General features: G+C 36.9%; 1 protein-coding gene across 11 annotated transcripts in view; it reads left to right on the top strand.

Annotated features, from left to right (window-relative positions):
- kcnt1b (potassium sodium-activated channel subfamily T member 1b) overlaps positions 1-14,610 on the top strand; it is a 73,376-nt gene extending 58,766 nt beyond the window's left edge. For 3 of the 11 annotated variants that reach the window (XM_026212207.1, XM_026212214.1, XM_026212218.1), the window contains 16 exons: positions 771-1,006; positions 1,385-1,405; positions 2,200-2,413; positions 4,191-4,296; positions 4,631-4,803; positions 5,263-5,334; positions 5,426-5,560; positions 5,724-5,835; positions 6,369-6,470; positions 7,475-7,558; positions 8,329-8,457; positions 8,922-9,216; positions 10,502-10,564; positions 12,742-12,753; positions 13,124-13,208; positions 14,114-14,610. In XM_026212207.1, the coding sequence (XP_026067992.1) occupies positions 771-1,006; positions 1,385-1,405; positions 2,200-2,413; positions 4,191-4,296; positions 4,631-4,803; positions 5,263-5,334; positions 5,426-5,560; positions 5,724-5,835; positions 6,369-6,470; positions 7,475-7,558; positions 8,329-8,457; positions 8,922-9,216; positions 10,502-10,564; positions 12,742-12,753; positions 13,124-13,208; positions 14,114-14,231 (1,957 nt within the window). In that variant the 3' untranslated portion in view covers positions 14,232-14,610. Of the gene's footprint in view, positions 1-770; positions 1,007-1,384; positions 1,406-2,199; positions 2,414-4,190; positions 4,297-4,630; positions 4,804-5,262; positions 5,335-5,425; positions 5,561-5,723; positions 5,836-6,368; positions 6,471-7,474; positions 7,559-8,328; positions 8,458-8,921; positions 9,217-9,532; positions 9,553-9,993; positions 10,034-10,501; positions 10,565-12,741; positions 12,754-13,123; positions 13,209-14,113 lie in introns of all 11 variants that reach the window. The other 8 variants (XM_026212209.1, XM_026212208.1, XM_026212211.1 and 5 more) reach the window with 8 other exon arrangements.
- Positions 14,611-15,503: the final 893 nt, after the last annotated feature.

Raw genomic sequence — 15,503 nt, 5'->3', positions numbered from 1 at the left:
TCTGTACTTGTATATAATAAAACTGTACTGAATATAATGTATTCAAGATCCTCAAAGCAGCATCAGGGTGTAGATCCTCCCAAATAAAGATCAGTTAGCACCACAATCTGGTATTGGGCGATATGCTCCATAGTCACATCAACATCGTGCTATCGTCAGCCTGTGAGATCGCTGATACACAGTATTATTTTAATTATTTACTTTAGCTTCATTGCCAGAGAGTGAAGCAATTCCAGCGTAATGCTTAACGCAGCCCTAATGTTAGTGTAATCTATTAAGTACACAACTTCTTGTCCAGTACCTTAGGGAGGTCATGTTATAAATGTTTTTAATATGATTAAATTTGTATTTAACATGATTATTTATTCAAACTCAGTTATTCAAACAGCAGTTACAGAACATGAGCAAAGAACATCATCGCTGACTTCAGTCTAGCATTTGATACACTATATGACGTATGAATCTCTTATAGTTACATCATACATATGTCTGCACTTTGTTTGCAATTCGTGAGAGAGCAGGATTCAGTCGGTGTGCACTTGCCCTGAACAACAAAACTCTGGTATTTTAGCGATGACTCATCTGAATGCCTCTGATTGGCCATTCATAAAGTAAACAGAATTGTGTGTGTGATTTGGTTATAATGCGAAACACTAAAAACGCGGAAAATAAATATGATGGAACAAACTATTGTCTATCCGGCACAACCCCTCTGCAATTTCTTTCTCTGTTAAACCAAGTTAAACACGCCAAAATCATCTGTTCCTTAGGTATGGCGTCTGCCTTATCGGCACAAAGAGAGAAGACAACAAGAGCATACTTCTGAACCCCGGCCCACGCCACATCATGTCTGCCACGGACACCTGCTACTACATCAACATCACTAAAGAGGAGAACTCTGCCTTCATCTTCAAACAGGAGGAGAAGCACAGCAAAGGGCTGTCGGCCACCGGTGTGTATGACGCCCCCTCTCGTCTCCCGGTGCAGAGCATCATCGCAAGCATGGGTGAGGGAACAGATAGTAGTTCATCTGCCTGATGAAGTGAAATCTTAATGAGCCTAATGAGTTTCTTGAAAGCTGCACTGTGTAATTTCTGTGCCACCAGCAGCACCTAGCGGAAATACGAAAACAATGGCCGATTTAAACATTAGTGATGTTGTTATTGTTACATAACACAGCCTAAACAAATGGAGCACAAGTTTGAATTTGTTTACATCAGTGCAGCCCAAGGGTTGGTTTCCATATGGATGCCATATGTCAGTTAGTGGTATGAGAGTAACATTCAGAAACAACATTGTCAGGGTGAATTTATCAAATTAAAGAAGTTTGAAGTCATGCTCATGATAAAATATGCTTTCTTTCATTGTTTTTCCTTTGTTGAAGTTGATCAGTCTACTTCATATGGTAAGTCTGAGCATGTGGTTTAGAGACACATAAGACATCATTAGTGGATGTCTGTGTAAAATGTGAACATTTACAGAAACCGTTCTCCCCACTTCATTCCTCTTATTTTGTGGAACTCAAAAGCCCAAGGCTTTGATTTTTTTTCTTGATTGGGCTTTGAAACCGCTTTTGCATGTGTAAAATATCCCTGGCTTACTCTCTACTGTTATTATTTATATATAAGGAATAAGTTCATTAATTTCAAGACTGCTCTTAAAGCCTTTACCATTTTGCAAAGGATCAATTTTCGAATATGCGTTCACAACATTTTCTTCCCTTCAGCATTTTTAAATGAAACTTCATGGTGCTTAAAGATTTTGGTTGCAAAGCACTGATTTGAAATGTGCAAATCAGTCTTCATTCATAAAAAGCAATAAATCAGGGTTGAGGTCAACTTCAGTGCATTTAAGAAATATTGTGATGTAATTAAATATTTATACCATCTACTATATACATAGGCAAATTTTCCTAGTAAATTAGGAAAGATTTTTCATTTTATTCATTGTGCTGATGGAAATGAACTGGAATTGACCTCAAATTCTGAGTCATCAAAAATTGATGTTCATCACTCAGTATTTCTTTGGCTGCTTTCATTGCACTGAAAATAGCACAAAAGCAATTGACGTTTCAGATCAGACAACAGTTTTTAGATTGTTTCATCGGTGGACACATCAGTTTCCTCACACCACACTTTTCCAAAGCTTGCTCAAATAGGAAAACCTCAACTCTCATGGCTCATTTGTTGTGCATTACAGGAACTGTGGCCATTGACCTGCAGAACCCAGATCCCCCGGCTGACAGCAGTAAACTGACCCTGCCCACAGAGAACGGAGCTGGGAGTCGTAGACCCAGCATTGCCCCTGTGCTGGAGATCGCCGATTCCTCTGCAATCCTGCCTTGTGATCTTCTCAGTGACCCCTCGGAAGATGAGACCAACCAATCGGATGAGGAAGGAGCACCAGCCTTAGAGTAAATACCATTTTAAAAGTACAAAATCAGTGTGATTTCTCGGGGAAATCGTGATAGAATCGTTTGTCTTTGACTTTTTAAAGAGCCAGCAAATGTGAAAGACATGAGCCTTAAATCTCATGTGGATAGCGGCGCTACTTGGGGATGTAATGAATAACTGTGAGCCGGTTGAAAATCGATTCAAATATGTTATGATTCAAATCAGTTGAGATGCCAAACAAACCGTGATACAATTTGAGTAGGAGTTTATATGGATGTGTCTCTGAGGGGAACTGACTACCTTTGGAAAAGTGTATGTGGTAATTTCTTTTCATCTTGCCTCTTAACAATGCATATTAATATATAGTGTTCATAAGCAGCTCTGCTTTGTTTACAGCGTAACCCAGGAAACACTGTATCATTGCTGTTTCATGAGCGCCACCTGCTGTCAGAGAGTGAATCTGCGTCTCGTTCAGCTCGTCTGCTGTTTCGTTCAGATGTTTAATGTACTATAGTTTCACAAAACTAAAGTCAGACAATTCTGTTTTTATTTCAAATCTCTAAATTATACAGTCTTATTTAAATTAAAAACTACTCATGTTGCATGTATGCCGCTGATTGGTATGCCGCATCTGTGTTTGGATCATGATTAAAATCCAGTGGTTGCCTCTCATAATTTTAAATGGACAGAGCACAGACAAAGCGTTAGTTTGTTTTGTATTGGAGATTTCTTTATTTGTGTAACTTGTTTGATTTGGGGTTTGTTTTAAAATATCAAATTAGTTGTGTTACTTAAATTTTACAAAGAAACATGCAGCAACCGCCTAATAAAATTACATCTTTTCATTTACTGTATAATGTCTTCAAATCTCAAAATCGTGTGAAAATCGAATCAGGAAAACCCTGGACACTTACACTACTGTTCACAAGTCTCTTCTGCTCACCAAGAAAGATATAGTATTACTATATCAAATTAAATGTATTGCTATGATGGCTAAGCTGAATTTTCAGCAGTCATTACTCCACTCTAAAATGTCACATGATTCTTCAGAAATCATTCTTATTTGCTGCTTAAGAAACATTTTTATTATTGTCAGTGTTAAAAGCAGTTGTGCTTCTTAATGGTGTGGAAACTGTTATACATTTTTTCAGGATTCTTTGAAGAAGGGAAAATTACAAAGAAGAGCATTTAAGTCAAATATAAATTTGATCAAGTTATAAGTGTCTTTACTGGCACTTCTACTGACATCAATTTAATGCATCCTTGCTGAATAAAACGTAATTTTTATGTTACCTCTATGACTTCTAGTTATTTCTTAACTGTGCACTCTCTCTAGTGTGATTGTTGAATTAAATTTTATAGCTTTTAGGAAGATCAGATGAGCCTTAAACGTATTAGTTTCTATCAGCCTTTCAGCGGTCATGCTGCAGAATAATTACAGCATTTGCGTATGTCAGTCAGAGCCGGAGGAGACGTGGACCGGTTCTCTCTCTCACACTCTCTCACACACACACACACACACACACACACACACTATTGATAAAGACTAAATCTCTTTCCAGAACAGCACTGAGTCTGTTGTGAGCAGAGTGAATTGGTGAATATCCCTGCTTTGCTGATTCTTCAGTGCTTTCACAGTGCCATCTACTGATCATTTACATCCAATGCTTTCAAAAATATATGAAGCCTTTGTAGACTGATTGATGTCAGTCATGTGCTGTATATGCATTAAATGGAACCATTAATTGTAATTAATACTCATACTTGTTACATTGTAAATCCTTCTTCTTTTTCAAGGTGCATTAAAGGCTATCCTCCAAACTCCCCTTACATCGGAAGCTCCCCAACCCTTTGTCACCTTCTGCAACAGAAGGCCTCATTCTGTTGCCTACGACTTGACAAGGTGAGTGTATAACTCTTAATTCACCCTTAAATACTGAAATCGATTCAGCTTAATAAATTGTTGTGGCATTGTTTGATGAAAGAGAAAATTGTGACGTTTTTACTGACTTATGTATGACTTATAGTATATTTATATGGAGGGATTTTACAGTCTTAATTAAATAATGAATTTGTTATTCATTATTTAATTGAAATAATTGTATTCCATGCATTATTTATTGCAACATTCTATGATGCATTTAAGAACGTTTGTGTGTGCATGCATTTACATATAATTTAGAGCTGATATCTGTATCATTTATTTCAGTCCATTAAACACTTGTTTTTGATTTCAGGGTTGTCAGCACAATAGCTTTGAAGATGCCAAGGCATATGGTTTCAAAAACAAGTTGATTATCGTTTCTGCTGAGACAGCGGGAAATGGCCTGTACAACTTCATAGTGCCGCTGCGTGCTTATTACCGAGCCCGGAAGGAGCTGAATCCCATCGTGCTGCTGCTGGATAATCCGTGAGCGAGCTGCCTCATCATGTTACTGTTCATAGTGATGACTTTAGACTTTGAAAGCCAGTCGAAAGCAATGCTTAACCCAACTCTACCACTTAAAAAACTAATCTCAGTTCACACTCTGTCATGTATTAGATGGAGTCCTTATATATCTTATACTGCCCTCTAATGCTAAACTCTTTCGAAAGTGTTGTTCATTATGCTCCACGTATTCTTTCTTTCAGTAATGCAAAATAGTGTACAGTTTTCATCACATTAGACTCTTCCTCAGAGTTTCCATGGCAACTCTGAGATGTGTCAAAATCCTTTTTGCAATTACCTGCTTATGTGTTCTGCACAAGCTTTTAGCCTGAGAATACATTTTTATAAGGTTGTTTGCCAGTGCCAGACCTTTTAAGAACTTTAAAACTGCAGCTGTGAGTGGATTAGCATTGTCAAACTGCTCTTCCCCTCCATTTCCAGGCCTGATAATCATTTTCTCGAAGCCATCTGCTGTTTCCCTATGGTGTACTACATGGCTGGTACCATTGACAAGTAGGTCTTTAAACATTTCACTGCACAAACACAACCCCAAATGGGTTTTAGTCCGATCTGAATGGTCCGTTTGTGCTGGTTTCTGTCATAGTTTAGATAACCTGCTGCAGTGTGGCATCATCTACGCTGATAACCTGGTGGTGGTGGATAAGGAGAGCACCATGAGTGCAGAGGAAGACTACATGGCAGATGCTAAAACCATAGTCAACGTGCAGACCATGTTTAGGTACATCGTATCCACTAACAGCAAATTGATTGCATTTGTCTTCAAGCTGATGTCTTTCTCTACATTAGCTGAAAATGGCATTGGATACTAATGACTTTGGCCGAGTTTTTCCTGCACGACTTCATTCTCGTCCTTGTTTTCCTGTTGTTGTGTCCTATTCTAGGTTGTTTCCAAGTCTCAGCATAATCACTGAGCTAACCCATCCTTCTAATATGAGATTCATGCAGTTTCGTGCCAAAGACTGCTACTCCTTGGCTCTCTCCAAACTTGAGAAGGTGTCTTCTTAACATCCTCACCATTTCTCTTATTATCTAGGTCCAAAAGTCTGAGATGTTTTGCATTTTTAGAATTGATTATTTCAGTCATTGTAAAATATATTGATGATAACGGTGTGTAAAGTTGAATAAAAAAGAATGAATTTGAGAATGATTCAACACCCATGGACTCCATTAGTTTGTGTAAAACCTTATATCACATGATCTACAAATAGGACAGAAATAATAATAAATAATCTAAATAATTTTTTGTTTGGTTTTTCTTTTATTTTTTCAAGTTTAAATTCAATTTTGCGTTTCAGACTTTTGGACTCCAATAATAATTTATAATTATTTCCTCCTTGCAAGTAAACAGTTTAACTACTCTAACCAGGCATAACATTAGCCTACTACATTTCAGACTTTCTAGGATATGAAATAACTTTCATTCTGAATCTTTCTGAGTGATTGCCAGATGGTCTCATGATCTCTGAATCATCAGCAGTGGAAAGAGCCATCAATCTTTTGTCGTGATCTTTTTCCCTTTCCTCCAGATAGAGAGAGATAAGGGCTCCAATCTGGCATTCATGTTCCGCCTCCCATTCGCTGCAGGCAGAGTGTTCAGTATCAGTATGCTGGATACTCTCCTTTACCAGGTGAGTAATAGATCAGATGCACCTTCTGCTAATACTCTACCAAGATATGAAACTTTTGGCGCCACCTTGTGACACTCGGATATCTATTAATATATATTATATTCAGTACACTACTGTTCAAAACATTTGGGGGGTTAGTACGTTTTTATTTTTTTTAATTATTGAATGCTATTATTCAGCTAGGAAAATTATGACAATAACATGATTTCTATTTAAAATAAATGCTGTTCTTTTGACCTATTCATCTAATAACTCATCAAATTTCAGTTTGCAGAGTAGAACTGTTAATCTGCAAACTAAAATTGATTTCTGAGGGATCATGTGGCACTGAAGACTGGTAATGATGCCTTTACATTCAGCTTTGACATCACATGAAAGAAATTACATTTTATATATATATATAGAGAGAGAGAGAGAGAGAGAGAGAGAGAGAGGTCTAAGCTGAATATATATATATATATATATATATATTATCTCATGAAATTACAGTTTTTACAGTATTTTGATCAAATAAATACAGCCTTGATGAAAACAAGAAACCTCTTAAAGAGTTAAAAAATATATGTATTTTCATTAAATAATCCTGAAAAAATTTCAAACATATCAGCGTTAAAACCAATTGCTGATATGTGCTGCTTGATGTTTCTTAAGTTAAAAAAAATAATAATCATCTACCCCAAACTTGTGAACATTAGTGTATGTATTTACAGTATATATTTGGCATATTTGTTTTGTTTTTTAAGTTGGGGGTCTTCAAAAGGAGGGCTGCTGTGTATGTGTGTGTGTGTGTAGTGTATTTTTTGTTCCTCCACACATTTGATGCTCAAAACTAAAGGCAGATTTTAATCTTTCTGTGGATTTGAATCAGAGTACCTTGAGTGGCATTTGCAGTAGACTGTGATCCTGTTTTGCTCCCCTCAGGCACTTGAGTGACTGAGTCTTTATTGATTGTGAGGTCTGGATATCATCTGTGTGCTTTTATGCAGTTTGTGTTTATCCTCTAGTCTTTTGTGAAGGACTATATGATTCTCATTGCAAGACTCCTGCTCGGTCTAGACTCCACCCCGGGCTCCGGCTACCTCTGTGCTGTAAGTGTGCTCACAAACAGAAACACACCCACACAACATCAGCAGCCAGTACGTCTGGAATCATTGCATGCCTTTTTTTTTTTGCAAACATTATGCAAGCCATTGTTTCAGTTAAAATGCATAAAGCTGGTTATTTGACCTTGTCCACCCACAAATCTGTGGTGTTTAAATGAAGCAGATGGTGTACAAATATCATCATGTTTTAAAGGCTTAGTTGAATGTGATATGATGGGCAATATGGGTGATTTTTTTTTTCTCGCTTGATTTTCTTTATTACAAATTATTAATATTTAAAGTGCTCCTATTATGGGTTATGAAAGGTTCATAATTAGGTTTTGGGAGTCCCCAACAACAGGTTGACATGCATGCAAGGTCAAAAAACTGAAATGAACTTTAACCATTGATTTTTCACAGCCTCATCCTTTGCCACTTAAAAACAACTTGGATTTACCCTCATAGCGTCTTCTCTACCTGATGCTAACCACAGGAACTTGCAGGGTTGTCAGGATTTCACGAAACCTACCCAATTGCTGTTCAAAACTAGCCAAAAACTAGCCCAGTCACATTTCGCTTTTTTTTTTTTTTCATTCACTTAGAGTTGTGTTACACACTAAATGAAAGGTAATTTTCAAAAATCCCTAATAGGGGCACTTTAATTGATATAAATGGTTATACCTAATTACTCATTACTAGTTTTTGAATTTAGTTTAGTTTAGTAAAATATGACCTGAATGTTTCTTAATAATCTTCACCCTTCACTTTTGAAACAGATGAAGGTAACAGAAGAGGACTTATGGATCCGGACGTATGGAAGACTTTTCCAGAAGCTGTGTTCATCCAGCTCAGAAATTCCCATTGGGATATACCGCACTGAATCTCACATGTTCTCCTCCTCAGAGGTAAGATGAGATGAAGAGTTCAGAAAGTTCAGACTCAGCTGAATAGACTCATTTTAAACAGTTCATCCAGCTCCAGATGCTTGCATAGCAGATACGATCTGTAACTGTGCCTTTACTTGAAACATATTGCCCAACCACTTAGTCTTTTTATGTTGACATCAACATGAAACGGCTTGGGATTCGTTTAAAAACGACTCGTTTCAATGATTCAGAGTCAACCCTTTCTTTTGAGAGACACTAACTTTTTATAAATGGTGCACTTTCAGAATTAAAACTTTGCAGGATGTTTTCATTCACTTAAGAGCTGTGTTACACACTGCATGAAAGCTCATTTTCAAAAATCCATAATGGGGCAAACTGTGATACATTTTTTTAGGGTCCTTTTGCTGAATAGAAAGTTCAAAAGAACAACATTTATGCTACTTAAACACAGTTAACCTATGACAACCTGTTTCCATGCTGAGCAATCTCAGGTGTCTGTGGAGGACAGTGAGGACCCGCGCGACCGCAGGGAATCCTGGAAAGAGAAAACCGCCCACAGAAACTCCACAGGGAGCGACCAATCAGAGCACCCACTTCTGCGGAAGAAGAGCATGCAGTGGGCGAGACGGCTGAGCAGAAAAAACACCAAAATACCCAGTCGAGCTGAACGCATCAGTCAACAGCGCATGAACCTGTACCGACGCTCAGAGAGACAGGAGCTGTCAGAGCTGGTGAAGAACCGCATGAAGCACTTAGGGCTGCCCACTGTGGGATATGGTGAGTTTGACAAGGGGAAGTGAGTATTTCTGTTAGTACCTACGAAAATACTGAAGCTAAAGAACCCTTTACATTGATGTCTTTTTGCTATAGTGCGTTATTATAAATGTACTATGCTGGAGATCAGTTTTCACAGTGTTTCTCTTTGTAAATCATAGAATAGTGTCCCCTTGTGTCCCCTGCATCAATAATTATTCATCTGAAACGTCTTTTATCAGGGGTCACAGGAAAATGGCAGGTTAAAGAGAAACTAAATATAGGTTACATGCCACTATGTAATGGTTTTGTTGTTGTTGTTGTTTTTGTTGTTTTTTAGATCTACACGGGGGTCCAAAGGTACTTATATTATGTATTATTTTTTAATTCTAAACCATCTTTACATTCAAATTATGTAACTGACATACTGCTTTGAGTAGAGTTAAATTTTTAATGATTATCTTAAATTGTTCAAGCTGCATGAACTCCACAAGTTTGGGTCAAAGCTCTCCAGTATGATCTGAGATGATACAAACAACATCTTGAACTTCAGAGGAAGCAAGAACATCTGACCTTCTGTATGAAGAGTCACATAATTACACATTTATTTCTTTATATGTTTGGTGATACAGAAAACATGTAGAATCTTACATTTTTATCTTAATTTTGCATCATACTATTTATTTATTTCATTTTATTGATATTTATTTATTTATTTACCAGTGTCCCGAAACATATTTCCAGAGATAAACAAAGATTTCTTAATACTCTCAAACCTTTGGACTTCACTGTGTATTGTAGATGTATTGTAGAAGAAGAAACATTTCCTGTATTATAAAAGGTGGGTTCATTGTGTCATAATGAATATCTTTTATTGTTGAAGGATAGATCGCCATTGACTTTTGCATTGTTGTTTATTCTATTCACTTTCTATCCTCACTGTTGCAAAAAAAATCATTCTCTACTTTTCACTAGTCCGCCCTGAGAAATACTGTTGAAAACTGAAGATGAAATTTATTTTTTCATGTTAAAACTACTTCCTGTCTCATCATACACAGACATTTAAGCATTTTATCTTTTAAAAATTAGATGTAAAGCATAGTGTTCTGTTATTGATGACATTTTAAAATAACTATGACAAATAAAAACCTTAGGAGTCGTAATAAAGTATTTTGAGAATGTGTTTTTTTTTTTTGCATGATGACACTTTCTTGATCTTTCTCTTTAAAAAGTGCTGCTTTCTCTGCTGCTTGCTTGACCTTTTCTTTCTCATCTCTTTTCACCTCGGCCTTTTCTCCGCACGCTGTAGAGGACGTAGCTAATTTAACAGCAAGTGATGTGATGAACCGAGTAAATCTGGGATATCTGCAAGGTAAATCCACCCAACATCACTGGTCCTGTAGTATAAAAAGGAATAGTTCAGACCAAAACATAAAAAATTGCTGAAAATGTACTCCCCCTCAGACCGTCATTTGTTCACCAGTGAATGGGTGCCGTCAGAATGAGAGTCAAACAGCTGATAAAAACATCCCAATAATCCACAAGCATTCCAGTTCATCAATTAATGTCTTGTGAAGTGAAAAGCTTCCTGCTAAAATATGAGTGCTCTATTTGTAATATTGCTTTCTCCAGTGAATAAGCCATCTTGTCTGAATCGGGAGTGGAATGTGCGCAGATCAATCACTGTTTACAAGCAAAAATTGTTCTTAACAATATGTCAATGGATTTTGTTGTCAGAGGGCAACAGAGGTTGGAGTTTTTCACTGGAGAAAGTGTTATTCTGGATTATGGACTGATATGTTGGCCAGAAGCACTGGTATAAAACGTGTTAATGTTGGATTTCTCCAAATCTGTTCTGATGAAGAAGCAAACTCCTCTACATCTTGGATAGCCTGAAGCGGAGTACATTTTCAACAAATGTGCAGTTGTGGGTAAACTATTCCTTTAACAGGCCTTTATTATTTTATTTTCGATCACATTGAAAATTCGCTGCAATTCAGTTTTGTATTTTTTATGTAACTGATTCCTAAATTGAAGTACATGGAAATGTCTAAAGTCTGCTGCCTGCAGTTCTCCCTTTACAACATTTTTTCCAGATGACATCATCATTAGGCGAGTCGATGTTCAGTGAGCTTTCCTCTTATCTTAAAAACAGACCGCAGGAAACTGCTGGCCATTGACATCATAATGACGCTGGACAAAAGAGTGGGATTTAGAAACATGGTGGAACAGCCTCTGTGCTTATCTGTAAAGCCAACTGAAATCATTATACTCAAATTTGCATTTATGTATAATTCATTATTACACAGCTCACTGGAATACTTGATTTTGATTGGTCAACTGCAGCATTCAGCAGTCTTATATAATGACCACTGAGCTATTAAACTTAATGTTGTCCCATTTGAGTCATTTCAATTCAAATTAATATTTCACATCCAATTTTTTTTATATATATATAACGGTGTAATAATCGTTATAATGCACAGTCAGCCAGTCGTTATTGCAAAAAAACAGGATTTGTTCCACAGTGATGACTGAACCTTATTCCATACTTATACTGTACATAAATGCAAAATGTATAGCATTTTACAATGAATTTAATACAATTATGGATAAAGACTCCAAATACAGTATATGTAGACTTTGTATTTTCTACATAGCCACTTTTATTACATTTTTTATGTGAATGCAGTATTTATTTGATGTTATTATTTATTCAGTGTTTTTTTTTTACCTAATCAGCAGTATCACTCCTAAGATTTTATATTAGTATATTTGCAAAAACATGCTCCTGAACAACATCATTTAACAGCAGTGCTGACCTGTTGCTGAAATAATGAAGTCTAATTTTATAGTTAAATTAGTGATGTAGTTGTCTTTTTCTCCTCTGGTACAAACTGAAGAGGGTACTTACATGACAGAGAGTACTGCAGGTACTCACTGGCATCTGAGCATTGATATAAGACATGATGAGCGAGGGCTTTTGATTCCAAGATGTTTGGACAGAGTGGAGTAGAAAGCATTCAGTCTTTGTCGGAATGGTCCATCTAGAGCAGGTATTTAGGCGTACACTTGTAAGTCTGCTTGACCTGATTTACAGTTTTTTTTTATGATTTTTAATTGGGTGATACTGGGAGAAGTATTCGGGTTTCCCATTGGTGTAATTGGCTATTGACTCCTCCCAATCCCACACTACTAATGCTTTTTGCTTCACTCTGATTGGTTGAGCCTTGGCTTGGTGGGCCTGACAGATCCTCTAAGCATGCTTATATCTGTGTGTGTTGGTCTTACTGTTTGCTGACTTTGGGCTGTGTGTTGGCATGGCAACAAGCAACTTTCACTTAGTCAGCTGTGGTTATGATGCAGTAGACGGATGGATGGATGAATGGATGGATTGAGAGACTGAATGCGTGGGTGGATGCGGACCCTGTCTGCATGCGTCCGCGCATGGGGTGCGCTTGCGGTTGCATGGGCGTTCCGTAAATGCAGCCATGCCCTGTCAGTAACGGTTAGCCCTTCTCTCTCTTTTACCTGGCCTGGCGCTATAAGTGGCTCAAACAGGTGGGTTTGGAGAAGCAGAGGCACTTTGTCCCAGTCTTGAGTCCCTTATTTCCAGACCTGCAAAGGTTCACACTTCTCAGTCATTTACAAGCAGGTAAAATACAACAAAGCCCCAGAAACCCAGCCAACAAAATCCAAACACAGTGGGGTTACACAACAACGGCCTTCCATATTTTGTGGAAAATTTGATTTTAATATATTTTCTAGTATTTTTTTTGTTGTTGTTGTTGGCTATTCTGACTCTATTCTGATTTAAAGGAAGGAACAGAGATAAATGTTATGGCTAATTTCTCAGAATAAATGTTTTAGATTATTAAGAACTGATATGAGTTAAGTATCATAGTGATACTGTTTTTTTTTTCTCTTGCAGATGAAATGAATGATAATCAGAACACATTGTCATATGTGCTGATAAACCCTCCTCCGGACACCATTCTAGAGCTCAACGACATTGTGTAAGTGGCATATTTTAAGGGGGAATTGTGCAGTTTTATTAATATTGTGAAACTTATTTTCCAGTTAAATGTGACAAGTAAACAATTTATAAGTCTGTAGATGTAGTACAAAGAAAAGGAAACTGTAAATAAAAAATATATTTATAAAATATTTATTTGCCAAATGCTGTATGCCTTTGTGTGCAAAGTGTGTTAAATCCTACTTAATTTGTGCTATTTATTTAATGTTAATGGTGTTAGATGCCATTTATACTTGCAAATAGTGGCAAATACTGTATATACAATATAAAACCGTATGCAATTATAAAAACATTTTCTTAAGCCAAACATGTTGCCAGCCCTTCCAATAAGTGTGAGGTTTATACTATTTACAGGCCTTTGCAACATCTATTTGGTACTTTACTTCATCCTTTTCTTAATTAATAATAAAAATACATTTGGCAGCAAGACAGCTTTTGCACTAAAATATTCAATCCTTCATCAGCATTTGGCTCAACCAATGGCATTGTATTTGGTGTGGGAATACCCCGCTAATAATTAACTTTTGCCTCAATAAACTCCTAGTTTACTGCTTATTAATAGTTAGTAAGGTAGTTAAGTTTAGGTATGGGAATCAAGTATATGTTCATGCAGAATAAGGCATTAATAAGTACCATTAAACTGTTTATATACTATCACATTAGGGTTATGCTACAATATGAACACAACATACAAATTGCTATATTTTGAAAATAAATGTTGGTGTGGCTACTGGCACTGAAATTATACACTTAATTTTTTTTTAAACATTTAAGATTTATCTGATCCAACTTTCATTATAGATCGATATTTGACCACCTTAAATGCTGTGCTCGGTTTGACCAGCTGGTTTTTAACCATTCAACCTGTTTTCCAAATTTCTGTAGCTACATCATCCGCTCTGATCCGCTGGCACACGTCCCTGAGAATCTCCCAGGGGCTCCGGCCGGTGCCAAGCTACGACAAGACTATGGACCTGACACCAGGGACGAGACCCATCTGTAAGAACAGGAAGTTCTTGTTAACCCTCTACCCTCCCTCCTCTGCCTTGAGCTGCTACAGTCTGCATGAAGAGTGACAGGACACACGTCCAACCAACACGACCCATGTGCCAACACATTCACTACCCAAGCTGCACAACGGCTAGAACTGTACTACTGAAACACTTTACAGATGTCTCTTTTTTACGACACGGATATATAGAATCTCGTGGCACTTTTCAGACTTCTCTAAATGTGGCTTGTCATTAACTTTTTGTATTTTAAGACTTGGCTCAGTGTGAGTGTGGGGTGTTGAATCACTTTGGACCAAACAAGCTGTCCAAGCACTTTGGATTTATAAGGCAGTATATATCAGAAAGAGTAAAGCAGTATTCAAGAGGGCAGCTAAGGACAGAAGGAAAAAACAACTATTATGCCAGTAAGCTGACCCAAACTCTGGATAGTGCCCTGTCATACATGCAAGGTATTGATGATATTGACACAGGTATGATATTGAACAGAATTAGTTTACATCAGTGCTGTATTTGTACATATCCTAAGTTAGAGACATATTCTTTACATGCTCAGTGACCTTAGTATTCACAGTATTTTGTTGTGATTTCGTCCTCAAAGCACAAAGGGTTTTACGTTTGAAACTGCTAATCCCAAAATGAAAATTACGTGTGAATTAAACCCCATGATGTTTTACTATAAATCGCTGCCAATTATCACAATAAATGTTATCATATGCCAGTTTACATGTGCCGGGAAGGGAAGCTAGATCAATTGCCATACAATTTCAAATTTAAAGCAAAAAAATTGAACATATTCTACAGCAAACACATGATTTTTCTTAAGACTGACAGGAACTGTACTGCACCAGCAGATATGTGCTTCAGGTGCGTCACAATTATTTCATGGATCTTGAAGAGATGCCAAATGGTAATATACAGTACATAAGATCAATATTGAAATTGTTTGGGATATAAATGAGAAAATATTAGATGTAATACATACTGTTGGTAACCATTTATCAGAGATGTTTTGCCTCAAAGCTAATACGTTTTCTTTGTTTTTCTCTTTACTACAGTATTCAGCAATTCTAAAAAATAATTGGTTATTTAATATTTTTATTATTTCAGTTTGCACAATGTACGTTACTGCTCATTTAGGACAGAAAGGTATAGCTATAGATCTAAATAAAGAGAGAGAGAGAGAGAGAGAGTATGAGGGAGAGTATACATTTGAATTTTCCAATTTTATTGCACTAAGCTCTGCTGAGCAGTACACAGTAACC

Source organism: Carassius auratus, chromosome 30 (assembly GCF_003368295.1).
Source record: "Carassius auratus strain Wakin chromosome 30, ASM336829v1, whole genome shotgun sequence".
In the NCBI taxonomy this organism is placed as follows: domain Eukaryota; kingdom Metazoa; phylum Chordata; class Actinopteri; order Cypriniformes; family Cyprinidae; genus Carassius; species Carassius auratus.
The sequence above is the reverse complement of the archived record's forward strand: the minus strand, read 5'-3'. Positions and strand labels throughout refer to the sequence as shown.